This window comes from Lactuca sativa, mitochondrion, assembly GCF_002870075.4.
Source record: "Lactuca sativa cultivar Salinas mitochondrion, complete genome".
NCBI classification, from domain to species: Eukaryota; Viridiplantae; Streptophyta; class Magnoliopsida; order Asterales; family Asteraceae; genus Lactuca; species Lactuca sativa.
In genome coordinates, this window is record NC_042756.1 from 142,501 (window position 1) to 160,000 (window position 17,500).

At 44.8% G+C, this 17,500-nt stretch overlaps 2 protein-coding genes across 2 annotated transcripts, besides 4 other annotated features; both read left to right on the top strand.

The window, feature by feature from the left end:
- Positions 1–5,151: part of a repeat region (second copy of large repeat M) that runs on past the window's edge.
- A 142-nt stretch (positions 5,152–5,293) lies between these two features.
- Positions 5,294–5,430: a dispersed repeat (first copy of repeat X-04).
- On the top strand, positions 5,363–8,749 carry rps3 (ribosomal protein S3). The gene is made up of 2 exons: positions 5,363–5,436; positions 7,147–8,749. The coding sequence occupies exons 1-2, from the start codon at positions 5,363–5,365 to the stop codon at positions 8,747–8,749; spliced, it is 1,677 nt and encodes a 558-aa protein (YP_009652420.1).
- Positions 8,640–9,155, top strand: rpl16 (ribosomal protein L16). The gene has a single exon. The coding sequence runs from the start codon at positions 8,640–8,642 to the stop codon at positions 9,153–9,155; it is 516 nt and encodes a 171-aa protein (YP_009652421.1).
- A 2,108-nt stretch (positions 9,156–11,263) lies between these two features.
- Positions 11,264–11,331: a dispersed repeat (second copy of repeat X-12).
- A 5,116-nt stretch (positions 11,332–16,447) lies between these two features.
- Positions 16,448–17,500: part of a repeat region (first copy of large repeat T) that runs on past the window's edge.

Sequence of the window (17,500 nt, forward strand, 5' to 3'; positions counted from 1 at the left end):
TAGGCAGTAGAATCGAGCGGTGCCGTTCATTGACTACATACGAGTTTATGAATAAATGAAATGGCCTCATCTATTGTAGCGATACGAACTAAGAAGCAATAGTAAAAGAAGCAATCATCTCCGGGGAGTAAGATGATAGTCTGGACAGGTTCTTGGAGGCCTCTAAATAGCACGGGTCCAAGCTTGATTGATTGATTCTTTTCAAAGAAGCTCCTGTAACCAATCTAAGCATTAGCATTTTCACCATTCTAATGGAAACACAATTCATTGGATTCAAGCCCTTCTTGAAAGAAGTCCTCTAACTAGATCAGCAAAGTAGGTAGCATCGCTCAATTGATTCTATAACTCACCATAGCAAGGTAAGCAGCTCTGTCTGAGTCGTTACTAACAACCGAGAAGCCAGTCTCTCAGCTGATAGCTCATCGGATCATGCAGCTCCTGATCAGGTCATAGAAAGAAGGAAGTCCGAACTCAAAGCCAGTGTCTGAGCCAGCTGTCCTTAGTAGACTGGAAGCCAGATAAGGAAGTCTGGTCTAGCTCTCGAAAGTGGAAGGCAGAAAAAGGATAGCTGAAAGTGGGGAAAGTAGGGCTACTCACATTGATTTACAACCAAAAATCCTATCTTGAAAATGACATCTTCGTGAAATAGAGAAAGCCGCCCCGTCTCCAACTGAGGTCTTCTCGCCCGCTGCCAGGAAGATTCGATCCCAACGACCGCCTCGCAAGACCTCTGTACTTTTTTCTTGCCTTTCCTTATTTTCATTTCAGGAAATCCACTTCTTTACTAGAGAGAACTCGATTTGAAGCTTTCATTCCTCTTCGGGTGGTTTGCTTTCTCTTTATTTAGCTATTGAGCAAAAAGAGTTCGCTACCTTTCTGCGTCAATCTTGTTTTCGGGGGGTTCGTAAGCTGCAAGAAAGGAGAGAGAGGCAGGCTATCTCTTTTTTGAAGTCAGTGCTTGTATTTGGTCGTCCAGTTCTTCCGGGAGGAAAGGGGCATTCTTCACTCCTTCGCGACGCCTCTATGTACTACATAAGGGGCGGACTAAGGGCCCATTGGTTCTACCTTCTTTTCTTTGTCGGCGACAAGGGATCTCTCAACCCCCGCTAAGCATCCATAGCTAAATGGTTCAACATTTGAAGTTCTTTCCAAATGGTTCAACATTTGAAGTTCTTTCCTTGGTCTTCATTCAGTGAAAGGAGTGAAGCTTTCCGCAGCTGGAAAGCGGAGACCCACGAAGGCGAGATGATCCCAAAGCGAGAATGAAGCTAGAGCCATTACTTGACCAAGAACGTGAGAGGATTGAACACACCTTCCCCGGACCGGGTGGATACACTTTTTGACCCTTCCCAGGATTGAACTACGGGATCGATCTCTTATTTACCAAGATATGAAAGCCACGAGCCACTTTCTTTCGATGTGCTGTCATGATCACATTCTCAGTTTCGTACGAGATTCCCAGTTTAGCTTACGGGGTCAAAGTCTTCTTTGGACTTTTCCAATTCTATTTCTTTTTCATCAATCGGGGCGAGAGGGAGCTGCTTCGAGGAGGCGACACCCACTAGTTTTGTCCGGATCAAACTCTCCCCAAAGCAGGTAGGTGAGAAGGGCTCGGCTCCATGCAGGTCTTTCACCAACGGCTGGCACTGAATTAGCGCGATGCGAAAGAGTCCGGGCTTAGTCGGCGGGGATAAGATTCTATTCTCGGAGTCAGAACTACTCCTATGCAAGGCTGTCGTCTCATGCTACTAGGGCGGCTCCCTTCTCTTTAATCAATTAGGGGTGGTAGGCGCCTGTAAAGAAGATCGCTTCTATTACTACACAAGTCGATAAGTCCGAACTCTAACAACTTCAAGGACTAGGAAGGCCCCTTTTTACTCATCCGGATTTCCCTTTCATATAGGTGCTCCAGAAAGAAGATTGGATTCGACAAGAGTCTCAGCGAGAATAGGCAGCTTTAGCATCAAGCACATCATCATACCGACAGTCATCCGAACGAGAGTCTCCCATTTGAATTCCCTGAGCAAGCTCTCCTCTTCCACGTTGCTGGAAAGGGCTTAGCCGCCTTTGGACAAGGACCCTTGGACCATTTACCCGGCCTCTCTATCCAGCTTTTTTCCTTCAACGACTCTAAGAAATAATGGTCTCGAACATAGGGGAATTCAGATGAAAGCTCCGGTCCTTGAATGAACGACTTAGCCCCTTGCACACTAAGGTGCCTTAGCCTATCCATACACAGCCACACCCAAAGGGGAGCGCCTGCCCAACTATCCGATCTTGTTTTCCCTTTCCGGGTAGATCTTCTCATTGACAACAATAGGTATCGGCCATAACCAAAGAAATTCTTTTTCAAAGGAGGTAATTCGTTCGCTCCAAACACGACTTGCTTGTAATTTATCCTTCAATCCCAAAAAAGCAAGAATGAATGACCAAACCCGACCCAATTTCCTTATTTTCTTATTCCCGCCAGGCGCTGTTAAGCCCTTCACCTCCTTCTGATGATCATTCCACTTCTTCGCCGCGGGAACATCTCTCTACTTAAAAGAGGGAACGAAGGCCCCGACCAATCATCGTGAAGAGAACCAATAAGAGCCAAAGGAGGTGATGAAAAGACCTTCTCTCTGGCCCCCTTTTCTTGCAGCTTTCGGACTTGGCCGATCATGAAGAAGATCATCCTCGCTCGGTCACGGGTAGATAAATAAAGGAAAAAGCCTTCTCTGGAGCATGCTCATGACAAGATCCCGAACTCCTACTTTGAAGGTTGGCAGCTGCAAGACCCAAGTCAATGTCTTAAGCCGGGCCTTCGACGGCGGCATGGAAGAAAGAAAGTAGTTTTGTTCTAAAGTCGAGATTTTTAAACTATAGAAGACCATCTTCGCGAGAAAGGTCTCGATCCCTTCCCACCTTAGATCGAGCTGGCATGGCAGCCGGGGCTTCTTCCCCGGAAATCATTCCCATCCAGCCGGACTTTGAAAGTCGATCTAGCGGTGCCTTTCCCTATCGCCTTCTTTTTGATAGTCGTAAGCTAGAGCCCCTATGGTATGGTGGCATCAAAAGCTAACCATTAGGTTCGTATTGCCAATTTGAGTACTTTTTCCACTAAGCGAGAAGGGCCCTCAATCGGACGAGCGCAAATCACTCCTTTTCTCAAGTGGGAAAGACGCTTTGATATGGCTGGATCTACTACGCAAGTAGCATACTCGGATCAAGCAGCATCTCTTTTGGTTCAAAGCGAGTCCAGGAATATCTGACAGGTTGGGCGGACGGTCTCTCAAGCGATTCTTCCAATCTTTTGCATCTTGTGGTGAAGGGAAGCCCAGTTATTAGTAGCAAAAAGAGAAAGATGAAGGGCTTCGCTCCCAGGTTGATGGATCAAGAAATGAATGAAAGGTTGGAAGATCCTGCCCAGGGGGAGAAGTCTCAATGGGATGCATTTGCAGAGAGAAAGAGAGATGCCGCTGCTACCAAAGGTGCACCCCGACAAAGCTACACTGCCTGAGGAATCATCCCATTTTCTCATATGAAGTCTATCAGCGGTGCTATTTACTATTCTTTCTAGTTCTGACTTGGGAAGCTGATCTCGATCTCAAGAGAAGCGTGACGATCATTCAAAAGGAGAAGGATCGGACAAAAGAAGGTGGTGACGACGGCCCGGGTGGATAGGATGGGATTCTGACCTCCACACCTGGACGGAGTGGTGACTTTGAGAGGTAGAGAGATTTTAAGCCTAAGCAGAGATCTTTCTTCAAATTCTTGGTCTTGCAGGTTGGTGACCGATCAATCAGTCTCTACGACCGGATCCAGTCTGAGAGATGAGCTAGCTTTCTTTCGGGTGTGAGTGGAGCAGAATGAGTGTGAATTAAGGGTGTGATTGCTTTGATGGAAAGAGTAGCACTCCCGATAAATCGATATCCGGGGGAAAGAAATCCATATCCCTCTAATAGTAGCAGACTGCGAAGTTGAAAATCGAAGGGGAACCAGAAATCTTGATCCATGGTCCCCCGGCTTGAAGTTGAAGCAGACGTCCAGAGGTGCCTTTCTTGATGGAATGAAAGAAATGCCGACCTATAATTCCTGGTCATGAAGTGGAAAAGAAAGAAGTAGCATGGAAAGGAGGTGCGCTGGAAGTGGAAAGATTTTTTATTTCAAAATTTCGTATTAAGATGGATTTGATTTCAAGCCTTCTCTTTTCTTTGCTTTACAGAATTTATCTTTCTATCTATCAGTGAAGACTGAATTTAGGATTTGGCAATTATTGATGGAATTCCTTCCTTCTTTCTTGAAGTGACAGAATTCTTTATTTATTTCAGGAATTTCTTTCAGATATGACGGAATTGATATCGCCGTGAAATCTTTCTTTTTTTATTGCTTTCTTCTGACTCCTTACGTATACTTCACTCGTTGGGTTCGGCTGTCAGTTTCAAATCTTGAACCAGAATTGATCGATAGAAGTGCTTAAGCTGGAGGTGGAAGCATGAGTTCAGAGTTAGCATCGAAGGATGAAAAAAGACCCCCGGTTGAAGTGCCATCAAATCCAAAGGGCACATGTAGCCATGCCATGAAATACAAAGGGCTAGCCAACAAATGATAAGAAGGGCACGCACGTGAAGCAAGGGGATGGAGGGCAGCCGTCCGGCGATTGAGGACCGCACATATCAAAGATAAAGAATATGAAAACCGAGACTATTTAAGTAGAACTCGGATATACTGACCGGGAGGCCGAGTTGAAAGTAAGGCTTTAAGCGAATTAAGATAGACAATACAATAGATGCTATCTAACTAAGATTTTCAGTCTTAAGCTAATCAGTATTGGTAAGACGGGTACGTAGACGCACAAGAGAGGTTTTCTAGTCTTTTAATTGAATATAGGGGGCAGGGGAATCTAGTAAGAAAGAAAGAGAAAAAGGATAGAAGTCTTACAGGAATTCGATCCAGCCCCGGTTTGAGCATCTCCCTAGCCTACCTACTTTCGAAGCTATCCTTTTGTCTCTCTATCCTTGCTAACGAGAACCTGTGAGACGGCTAGTATACAAGAGTATTCACCACTAATATCTCAGGCACGGTTGTGCGAGATGCGTGAATCGCAATGCTAGTCGTAAGAGATCATTTCTAGTTTAGCAAGGAGAAGGAAGCAACCGGAGAGATCTTCTTTTAAGGACAGGAAAATTGGGTCACATCTTCTTCTATTTTGCCGGAATTCGTTGATTGCTCCGTACGAATTTTCAATGGAATCCTGTTCGTTGTAAGATCACTGAAGGAGGTCCTAAATTGGGAGAGTTTGCTTCTACACGGAAACGAAGATCTTCGAGAACTCATATTGGACCGGGAATCAAAAAGGGACAAAAGTAAAGTATAAGCGCATATGGCACGAAAAGGAAATCCAATTTCGGTAAGACTTGGTCTGAATCGTAGTTCAGATTCAAGTCGGTTCAGTGAGGGCGACCGCGAAAGTCACCGAAGGGGTCAGTCTTTTCCTTCACCCCAGATTAAAAAAAAAAGGCGGGGAAGGGCGTTGCAGATGTCCGGGACGGACACGACTTCTTCTAACGCTAGAAGACCACTGGAAGACACCCGGGACCAGAGCATGTCGTGAAAGAAGCACACTGGGCGGGCGTGCTTCGACCGTGTCTCCGGGGCACAGTTGAATGTAGATATCATGAACGCGAGGTGCAGGATACCAGGCCGAGAAAGCCGGGCAACCACTCCCCTATGTGCCAATCGCTAGTGCAGCCAGGGCCCCGGCGCCCAGCTCCGCTGGAGAGGCCTCGCCTGATCTGAGAAGTGCTAATTCGGTTCGGATAGACTTCATTCAAGAACGCCGCCGCCCCTGGAATAAGAAAACAAGTGCTAAGTTTCAGATCAGTGAATAAACCGAAACGAAAGAAGAGACCTTTCTCGCTCGGCGCCTAAAGCGCACTATGCTCCGCTTCAACAAATGAGAGTTTTCGGTGGAACCGGTGAACCACGCCGGTTAAATGCGTGGGACAGAGGGCTCGTAGTACCTGCTACCGCAGCTATGGGAAGGGAAGGAGCCTAAATCGACCTTTTTTATTTTGAAAAGAAAAAAAGCAGTACAAGGAGATTAGACTCTCGGATGAGACTAAGTAGCTACCGACCGTTCCGACGCGCCCTTGACCTATCTTGATTAAGACCGAAACCTATCTAATCGAAAGTGGGGTCTAGTTTAAGCTGTCAAACAAATGGCCTGGAAAGAATAACCACTAGTAGGGATATAGATGGAGTCTCGCTCAGTAAAGAGAGTTGTAGATTCGTAGAACAGGAGAAGAGCCTTGACTTTCTATTAGATTAGTCCAGCACGCTAGCTGCAATCTTTCTAAAGCAAGAAGGGAAGGGGGAAAGTTTACTTTGAGAAAGAAAGGCCTTCTCTTCTATTTCGATTCTAATCTTAGGAAAGGTGCGTTATCGCTTTGATTTCTCGTTAGCTAGGCTTCAATAAGGACGTTTAGGCTTTACTAATAAGATAGAAAAGAAAGGGCTTTTTCATCAGGGTGCGAAGGTTTGGAACCTTATAAAAACTAAGAGCGTTTTCTTTCAAATGACAACTGCCTCTTCCTGCTGCGAGGGCCTTGCACGAAACCAAACCGCCCCCCCCCGCCCGCTCAAGTACCAGTTGCTTCGCAGGTAGGCCCACTTAGGTTAGAGGGGCATTGCCCCTCAGTTCTTACCAACCCCCGGTGTGTAATCGACATGTTGTTAGCTTCAACTCGTTCGAATAAGAATCTGCAATTACCTCTGCTGTAAATTTATTATTCATTCAGGGCGCTCGGCCGGTGCTCCTTTCTCAAACCAGAACAACTCTGAACGTTAGGGAAGAGAAGGGAGGATCACCTGAGCGAACTGACCGAAGGGACTTTACTTATCCGAACCGAACGATAGCGGCTTAAAGCTAAGAGCAGCGTCGCTGCTTGATCGGCGGGGAGGAGCATCTCAAAGTATGGGGCAAAGGATCAAAGGCTTTTACTTTGTCACCCGGGATCCACCACAGGTTGGGTTTGAGAGCCGTGTGATGGGTGACTATCCAGCACGGTTCGGAGAGCACTTTTAGTCTGCGCTGGTGAATGGAAGCCCCCCTATCAAGCAAGAAAGAAGCGGCTCTTCCCACGGCGGAGTCCGCATTGACTCTATTTATTATTATGGTAAATCAGTGTATCAAGATGTCAATCTTAGATCTTATTTCGGTTCGATACGTCCACCTACTAGACTCACCTTTGGCTTTCGTCTCGGTAGGTGTATTATTATACATTTTCCCAAAAGAACATTCATTCATTTCTTTCTTCCCCGTCGACCACGACGACAGAAACGACGCGAAAAATCCAGACCCGGAAAGGGGAAGGGCCAGTGGTGGGCATTTGGGAAAGTCGGGCCGATCGGGTGTCTTCATTCAAGCGACGGTACAGAAGAAGAACGAAACGAAGTGAGAGGCCGGGGGGCAGGGAAAAGAGTCGAGTCGATCAGGCTCGACGACCGGGAGAAGCAAAACGAAATCCGGATTTGGCCGAAAAAGAAGCAACGCTATGGATACCATGACCGATCACCATCGATAAAGAAGAATCTTTCTAAATCACTTCGGGTCAGCGGGGCCTTCAAGCATCCGAAATACGCCGGGCTTGTAAATGACATAGCCCTCCTAAATGACGACTCCTTCAGAAAAACGAAGTTATTCAAGTTCTTTTTCTCAAAGAAGTCCCCCTCCGACAGCCCGACGAGTCATCCACTTAAAAGGACCCTCCCTGCGGTGCGCCCTTCCTTGAATTATTCGGTCATGCAATACTTATTGAAGACAAAGAACCAAATGCATTTCGACCCCGTCGTAGTTCTCAATCATTTCGTGGAACCGGGCGTGGTTGAACCATCTACCATGGGGGGAGCTAATGCACAGGGAAGAAGCTTAGATAAGAGAATACGTTTCGCTTTTTTTGTCGAAAGCTCGACCAGCGAGAAAAAGTTTTTGGCCGAAGACAAAAAGTTGACCCACTTCATTCGCTGGTCGGATCATCCTCGCTTCGCGGGAACAACAAAAACCACCATCTCGCTCTTTCCTTTCTTCGGTGCTACCTTTTTCTTTCCAAGGGACGGGGTTGGGGTGTATAAGAACCTTTTTTTTGAGTATGCCCGGGAACAACTCCTACGAAAATTCAGGAAAAAATGTTGGAACCTCACGGCTAAGGATAAGGTAATGGAATTGATAGAGAAATTCATAGACCTAGGTGGGATAGGAGAATTGATAAAGGGAATAGAGATGATGATAGAGATCATACTGAGAAACAGAAGAATTCCGTACGGGTACAACTTTTATTTGAACGAAGTGAAAAAAATGCGATCTTTGTTGTCTAATAGAACAAAGACTAATACCTTAATTGAGTCGGTCAAGATCAAATCTGTTTATCAAAGTGCTTCTCCGATTGCTCAAGATATCTCTTTTCAACCGAGGAACAAAACAAGATCATTTCGCTCCATTTTTAGTCAAATAGTGAAGGATATTCGATTAGTAATGAAAAAAGGGGTGGAGGGGATCCGTATATGTTGTTCAGGTCGATCAGAAGGTGCAGAAATAGCTAGAACTGAATGCGGAAAGTATGGAAAAACATCTAGTAATGTATTTAACCAGAAAATAGATTATGCTCCTGCGGAAGTATCTACTCGTTACGGAATCTCAGGTGTCAAAGTGTGGATTTCATATAGTCAAAAAGAAAGGGGACGTGCTATATCCGAAACGTACGAAATATAGTAAATATCATAAAGGCAGATGTAGTAGGGGTTGCAAACCGGACGGTACACGACTTGGTTTTGGAAGATATGGCACTAAAAGTTTGAGAGCTGGTCGTCTTTCATATCGAGCCATTGAAGCAGCGCGTCGAGCTATAATTGGGCAATTCCATCGTACTATGAGCGGACAATTCCGAAGAAATGGTAAGATATGGGTAAGAGTTCTCGCAGATCTCCCTATTACCGGGGAACCTACAGAAGTCAGAATGGGAAGAGGAAAAGGAAATCCTACGGGTTGGATTGCTCGTGTGTCCACAGGACAAATCCCATTTGAAATGGATGGTGTGAGTTTGTCAAATGCTCGACAAGCCGCTACATTAGCGGCGCATAAACTATGTTCGTCAACCAAGTTTGTTCAGTGGTCGTAACGTAATTAGTTAGTGGGGAAAAAGCGGGCCGGGATTCAAAAGAATTAGGCGAAGTGTTTGTTCCTGAACGACGGAAGTGGAAAGACACTAAGGGAGAGGGATATACTCCTTTCTTTTTGTAATCGCCGAAATTGTACGACGAACCTTCTTGTTCCAGGCGTACTACCCGGGTACGTTAAGGTTGAATTCTCCAGGCCCGGTTTCTAAAGTGAGAGTAGTCAGAATAAATAAGAAAGATAAGAGCTAAGATTCAGGAAAGGAAGCTTTATGGGAGAAAGGATAAAAAGTATGTATGTATCTGGTGGGGTGGGGCTATGTATGTAGAAAGGGATCAGTCTCTATCGATCCGGATACTAAAAGCGTACTGAAGACTTACTTAAGTTAAGCCCCGAAACCTATTCAGCAGTTGAAAAAACCAATTCATTCCAAGGCAAACAAAGAGGTCTTTCCTTTTGTCGTTCAGTCCTTCTCTCCTTCCATCTTTCCTTCCTTCCATGTAGGCCTCTTGCTATCCATATTGAAAAAAGAGAAGAAAGGGAAATGAAGACTAGCCAAAAGACCTAAAATATAAAAAATAGAAAAGATCTAACTACTATATGGAAGTAGTAAAGCATAGTTCTAATCCTAGGATTACATATCGCTCATCGGCCCAGAACTCGCAACTACGAAGCTCTTTTCTCGAGCGAGGCAACAATTCGTGGATCCATGGTTTGGATGAAGCTATGTACCCGGGTGGAGATGATTTGTCTCAAAGATGTTCCGCTCATCCAAGAATCTAATTGATCGGTAATTCGACCGACGACTCTAAGGGCATTAGCGCGGGCCTTCCATCTTACCGTGGCTATCTAGTCATTGACCCATTTGCTTGCGAAGCATATCATCGCTTCGTGCTGTTCCCTTATGCATTGATGATTACTGATTAAAATTGCTGCAATAAGCCGCCTCTCCGCTACGAGGTTTGCGAGGACCTTTGTTACCGCGCCCGAGCTAGCACTAGTTCGTACCTCGTTCGACTATTAGATCGAATAGGCGTCTTATTAAGCGGTCTTTTTCTTTGACGTTACATGATCAGCCGCCGATGAACGCATGTGCAAAGTAAAGTTCATCTGCCATGCCCCCGGCCCCGGCATAGGAATGAATGCCCACGGTGGTTGTGCATTCTGGCGTAACGTAATAGGAAGACTTGTGATTTGGCGAGAGTTCTTGATGAGGGCTGATCCATTATATAATAGAACGAAGTGAACAAGTTGCCGGAATTTCAACAGTGAGTTCCTGGATGATATACGGATTAGAACCGAGACGACCGATGCCTCAAGCCCATGGTTTGTCTTTTTTCCGACATGCAAAATGACTCGCCCTGTCTTTCTTATCAAATCCGAGAGCACCCTATCCTCTCCTCGCTGAGCGACCCGGCATTTTCGTTCAAATATAGGCCGGCTGGCTTGGTTGCTATTATAAAATACCGGGTGGCTACAGGCTCAGGTTGCTAGTTGGCTTAGTATTGCATTGAAAGATGGTAGCTGCTTCTTCACTCTTCAAGTAGCTGAAGCTTCTGTTCAAGTCAGGAATAGGGGTTGATAAAAGTAAAACTTTTCTTTCGAGATTAGGTTAGTGTTCCGTTTTTTCGGATGCTTTTCCGTTAAAGAGAACTGCAAGAATGAGAGGGCAGATATGATAGAGCTGCACTCTCAGACCGCCACCCATATTATGGAGGATCTGTATCTGCCTCATGAGCCGGATGATTGCCTCCGCGAAATGCTGGAGGATCTAAGGGGGACCCTAGTTGTCTGAACGGGGCTATTGACCCGTATCTGACAAAAAGGGTAGCCACTCAGTTGAAAGCTATCTTAGAATAGGAAGAAAAAGATTGAAAAAACTGTTCAAACCTATACCTAATTTTCTTTGATTATTCAATTTTGATTAGCGTTGATCGCTCTTTTCTTTAAAGCTTATGCCGTAGAAGCGGACATCCGGCTATTGGCGTTTTATCTGCATCTTCCCGACCGGAAGGGCTTCGCTTTGTTTGGGATGAACTCGCAAAGACTCGACCCGGGGACTTCCCTCGTAGAGTGGCCTCTTTTATAAGACTCGACTTTATCAGTGGAACTAAAAAAAAAAAAAAGAATCTAACGCTCTAGTCTAATTGAAGACTTTCAACGCTCATGCTATTTGAAAGCTCTTTCAAATAGGAAAGGAAGTAGGAAAGTAGCTTCTGAGAGAAATGTAAGAATTGCTGCTCTTAGCCGGCCTGGGGCCACGAGACCCTAACTCAAATACCTCAGCCGGTGCTGCTTAGCCTGTAGCCGGTCTAGCTCTCGGAGTTCCGGATATAGGGCTTTTCCTTGCTCTTTTCCCTTGCATCGAAGCTAAAATCCAAGAATGAGGAATGCCATGAATCAGACTAAGGAACGATGCCATCAAAGGAAGTAGTAAAGTAAGAATCAGAGGACTTTCAGGCTTCTGCCCTAAATCTAGCCAAAAGCCTATTCCGAAAGTACTATCAAACGAAGCTCAGTTCAAGGCTGTTATCCCACACCATCCCGAGCCTCAAGTCAGCCCATCCATCTTCCCTCGCTCTGAAGCTAGAGCAAGCTCCGTTTCAATCCAAGGAAGGTTCGGAAGGTAATACCAGGAAACTAAGAACAAATCCTCGCTTCGTAGCCAGCCGGTCTAGCTTTTGAATATGAGTGAAAAGTAGCTTCTGCTTCGCTATTAAATCCCTCACTTTCTAAGAAGATCAAGGGCAAGCCCTCCTACGATTACGATGACTGTAACGAAGTCTCGAAAGATAGAGAACCTCTTTCTTTACACGAGAGGAGGAACCATACGACAATGGTTCTAGACCCGTAACCCCATAACCTGTAGATGGCAGAATACGAGAATAGGCTTTGTTAGGGGATAATAGAAAGACATCCAAGCCAAGGAAAACCATCTATAAAAGCGTTATCAATTAGCGCTTTAGACCTCCCAAGGAAGAAAGAACAAAAGAACTAGAACTTGAATCTCTGGGAGGGGCGAAGCAAGTCGTAATAGATGGAAGAGAAGTTCCAAGAGATGGACTTGCTGGGGCAGTTACTAGCCGTATAGTTGCAGTTCCCGCTTAAACAACTCCTTATTATGCTTTTGGAAGAAATTCCCCAGTCAACCTCCCTTAGTCTCATCCTTTACACCCGGTCCAACCTTGCCCGCTCCTCTTGGCATCTAGGGTTATGTTATGGCTACTGCCTACTATCTCTCTAATAGCGAGGGTGCTTTCATCCGTGATGGAGTCATATGACATTCAAAGCCTTCTCTTTGAGATAGGTAACAGACTCAGCTGCTAGCCTTTCGAAATCTCTTTGTCGAGATCACGAATCAGCAGCTATAGAAGGAGTTGTTCCAGAACCCGCGGGCAGAATACCTTTTGTTGTAAGAAGGGCTACTGGTATGACATCAATCACTCTTAGAGTCTTAGCTGGGAACATTCTATTCCGAAAGTCAGGTCAATGCCACAGCTTCTTCTCAAGCATCAACATCAAAGTGCTCCAATGCCCTTACTTGAATCTAATGGAGGTCGATGTCCAGGGAATTGATAGAGTCAGACCTGATAATGTAGTGACTAAGAAGGAAGGTAAAGGAAAGTCAGTCAAAAGCTCGAGTAAGAACGAGAGGAAGAAGAAGCAGTCGAGCTCAATTTATTCTTTAGAGGGAAGTAAGAACGAGAGGAAGAAGAAGCAGTCGAGCTCAATTTATTCTTATTTTTCATTCTCTTTTTTTCTTTGGCCCTTATTTCTTCTTATCTCTCTTTTCCGACTAACGCAAACATGCTACCGTTAACCATGCTACCACAGAGAAAGTAAAGCTGGCTCTTCCAGCTCTCGTATCCGAGGAAAGCTAACTTCATTCCTAAGCGTCTTCTTTTCTTGGTGTGATCGTATCAGCGTACGAATCCGGAGTGATGGCATAGAAGGAGCTGCAATTGAATCAAAGAAGAAGTTGTTGTGCTAGAATCCACTGTTACAGAATAGGCAGCTATAGAATCAGCTCGGTCCTTTCTTCCGTTATGCCTTTAATAGCTATCCGATGATCCTGTAACTACCGCAGCCGAAGGGCTTTCCCTCTTTCGCCTATATCGAATTCTGCTACTGCTTCTTCGACTCAAAGAACTGACATCTATCCTTTATCTTTCTCCTATGATTCCCAATATCCGTGGGATTTCCTCTAAAGCCTTTCTCTTTAGTGACTCAAACAAAGAACCTTAGCGGATGGATGAAAGAAGTAACTGAAAGCAAGGATAATATCTTCTTTATCCCATCTAGGTATAGGGATAGATTGAATATTCCAGCGGTTGGTTGAAAAGATATACAATAATAAGAAGAGACTGATTGATATAGCATCTCACTAACTTAATCTCATGACTTTAGAATATCACTTTGTGAAAGTGCTCTCGATATGCCACCAAGAAGCCATTAGTGCAAGCTGGTATTTAGCTCGCTCCTTAGATAAGCTATAGCTCCCTCTTTCTCGGTCAACCAAAAACAATGTAAAATGTATTAAATACCTATTCTTTGTTCTAATCAGCAAGCGGTATACGACAGCTTCGATAGCATCCTCTCCTCTTTCTGCTCCAAATCCCTAGTTTAGAATGCAACGAATGAAGCGAAGAAAGGTGAAAGAGCTACAGAAGCAGGCAACAGAAGGAAGAGCTACAGAAGCAAGACTAAGAACTAGCTCGGCTTAAGGATTAGCTAGCTAGGAGTCTTTCTGTATATTCGAGACTTTATCCCTCGGTTCTAAGTGCAAGGCTTCCTTAGCTGCGGTAACCCTGCTATGCAGGAATTCTTACAGTTATCTCAAATCTAAGCTTGGAACGACGAACCGGGAACAAGCTTCCTTCGTTTTCGCTTACCTGCTTAACCGTTAGTTGTTAAGGATTAGCAGCACCGTCTACTAGCTAGAGCTGTGAAACCTGAGAGAGCCGGGTGGGAACTCAAGACTAAGGCAGTAAGAAAGAGCTAGGATTAGTAGTTTGAGTTGGTTAGGCGGGATGGGATCGAAGAGACTGTACCGAGAACCGGCTAACTGCCATGAAAGCAGAGAGAGCTACTGAGCAACGGAGGACAGAGCGAGAAAGATCTTGAACTCTTAAGCTTCATCCCTGTATGCATATTCCTATACCAAAAGCAAGATAAGCGATGAATATTTACTGGATATAAGATAAGGAAAGTAGCTTGGACCGAGAGCAAAGAGAACTCCTCTAGTCGAAAAGAAAGAATCACTCACCTCACGAGGCTGGGTGGAATATAAGAGAAATTTCGAATCAAATACGAACGTATTCTTAAAAGAAAATTCCCAGGCATTGGTTACAGACAGGACAATCGAAGCTGAAAGGACAGACATAGATTGACCTACTACTAAGAACCGGACAGTCGAGAGACCGGAGAGATATTGGTTTAATCACAGACCAGACAGACAAGCATTTGTCAAAGCCCAGAAAGCCACCAACCATCGAAGCGTTAACCGTAAAGCCTGATGGGGAAGAATCCCTCTTCCGCATAAACACAGAAAGGAAAGTCAACAGTCCCAGAGCCTATTCTTTCAAAGAGCGCATTCCCCGCACCCTATTATCTAGCGGCTCTTTCTGTGCGTGGTTCTCTTTTATACTCTTGATCTGGGAAGCAGGCACTCTTCTGTAAACCTTCGAGAGGGTTCGTAGCCTTGCTAACGGTTTTCAACCTCACTCAGGGCGAATCTAAAAAAGTTTTTTTTAAGTGTTCATAAATCGTCTGTGAACAAATTCAAGAGAAGACAGATCCATAGGCAGCAAAAGAAGACTTTCGCTAAACAAGAGAGAGCTTCACAAGAGAAATAAGTCGATTCCTTATTTTCTTCTATTATAGGTAGCGCGCACAGGAAAGAGAGAAGAACGACAACAAGATATCAACAGCCCCAAGGAAGTCAAGCTCAGAAGGCAAGAATTTTTCTATACTCCTCACTGGGATAGAAGGAATTTACCTGACATAAGCGAAAGAAGGAGTTGACTGGTATTACCGGATCACAGTCCCTAGCTATCTTCCAAACAGATCTCCTTTTTGCATTGCCTTTTCGATAGCACAAGTAAAGGTCTGGTGCGCATAACTGCTGCCATCTACACTTGGAGAAAGGGACCGGAAAGAGCCTATTCGAGAACAGTAAGAGCAGACAATGAATGTGCTTGCGTCCTCTTCTTTTACTATTATACCTGCCCATGGAACTGTGCACAACCGATTTGTAACAAGCAAGAAGAGCGGATACGTCGTTCTTTCTCTTTCAAAGAGCGCTCCCGATGGCTAATGTATTGACCTCTTAAAGCATTTCAACAGGCCTGTACAGATAAATGTATCTTTAACCACTTTATAGCCTTGGCAGATTTGCTTTCTTTCCCGCTTTCGACTGGGTTCAAAAGGACGATGGAAGCGAAAAGATCACACCGAAAAAGCCGGAATCGGTGTATTGCCTGGGGATGATAGCCTTGTTGATTGCAAGTGCTATCTTAGATCCATTTTGAAAGGTCGGTTTAGTAAGAAATTTTTTCAAGAGAAGGAAGTTTTAAGCAAGGAGACTCATCGAAGAAAGGGTTGTGACTATATGGATGTATCGAAAGACGGATGAAATAGATTCTCATAGCCTATCCCTTGTCTTGTCTCCTGCCTACGTTCCAACCAGTAGTAAGCAGCTAACCTTCCTGCCCGTCCGGGGTTATCTCTGCTCGGTTCCGCAATCAATCCCAGATCCATCCATTTGAGGGGGGTCAAATTCTGCGCTCTTATAATTGCTTAGATAGAAGGGTTCAAAAATCGTATACTTTTTCGATGCCCTCTATCGGCGATAGTTCGACGGACTACTTTTGCGATGTCTGTCACATGAAGAAGCTCAGCAAGCCTTGCAAGAAGTACATGCTTTACTAATGCATAGTAATAGTGGTTTGCTGGGTTGGTTTTGCTCTCTACCTTCTCACGGGGATGGAAACAAGAGAGGTCAACTGGAGTGGAAGCCAAACGAAACGACGGGGCCGAAAATCTGTGATCGACCCGAAGAACCCTTACCTTGATGCCTACAGAAAAATTGATTTGACAGTGATGGCAAGAATCCGAGAAAGACTGTTTTTTCTTTTTCTTATTCTTGTGTTGTTTCTGAATGGCATCATAGCTACACGAGGGAAAGCGATGCTGCCTACTCTGCTCTGCCGCAAAAGGGGGCCGCTTTCTTCCCCCCAAAAATGCCAGTTCCACCATCAGGGCCCAGCAAGCACCATAATTCTGTTCCGAGGCTGCGTTTCATTCCAGTCTTTTCTCAATTGAGAAGTCAACCAACAGGTCAATCCTTCCCTTATATCATATCCATTTTACACAGTCTTTGTTGAAATAGTGTAAATAGTGCGAGACTTTCAACTAATGAAATCTAAACCAGCTAGTTCAGTCAGATACCGGCTAAGCAACCTCTAAAGCAGCTATCGGAGCAGTAGCAGCTTGAAATTCGCATACCAAAGACGATGGAATTCCCCACTTTCTAATGCAATACGGCAAAGCTTAGGGAGTCAGCTAGTCCAACATCAGTCATTCTAATGGAATATCTGGAATATCGAACTAGGAATTGAAAGACTTTCTTTCTTTATATACGAGTCAATTACATACCGGAAATCTCGAACAGTAAATGCTATACCGGAAATGCGATATCTAAAGTCAATCTCAGTGAATTCCGTACAAAGCAGTCCAACCAAAACCTAACAGTATATCAGATCTATCCTATAAAGGTAGTCCAACACAAGCAATCGATACTACGCCTTCGACCTTTGAGAAGTTACTTTGTGAAATAGGATTTCTCCCTTGTACAATTTCTTCATTTTAGATAGCTAGAGCTAAGCCTGTCCTAAGAATGAGTCGGGTAGGACCTTTCAGTCAAGTGCCTTGCCTTCCTTGCCTATTCATTTAGTCCAACAATTGAAATACCTATTCGCATTCCTTCCCAGTCCACTTCGAAAGTTACTTTGTTCAGTCGATAGATGCAATGCTGCGATGGATAAATCTCATATGCTCTCCAACTTGCAAGACCTTCTCTTCCCCCTCTTGGAAACAGGCTAGCGATGAGGAGAAAAGTCGCCCAATGTATGGTCCTAATTTCAACACGCCACCTACACGACTCACTACATAGGTTTAAGGAAAGCAGTATACTCATGACCAGGCACAGCAGAATAAAGGCCTAACTCTCAAAGTAGTGATGTTCCCCCGGTATCATAATAGAGTAGTATGCCGGAACTCTTTCTCTTAAGGTGCGGAGCGAACTGTCGGACTAGGAGCAGCGATTTCTTTTGTTGAAGAATGAGTTCT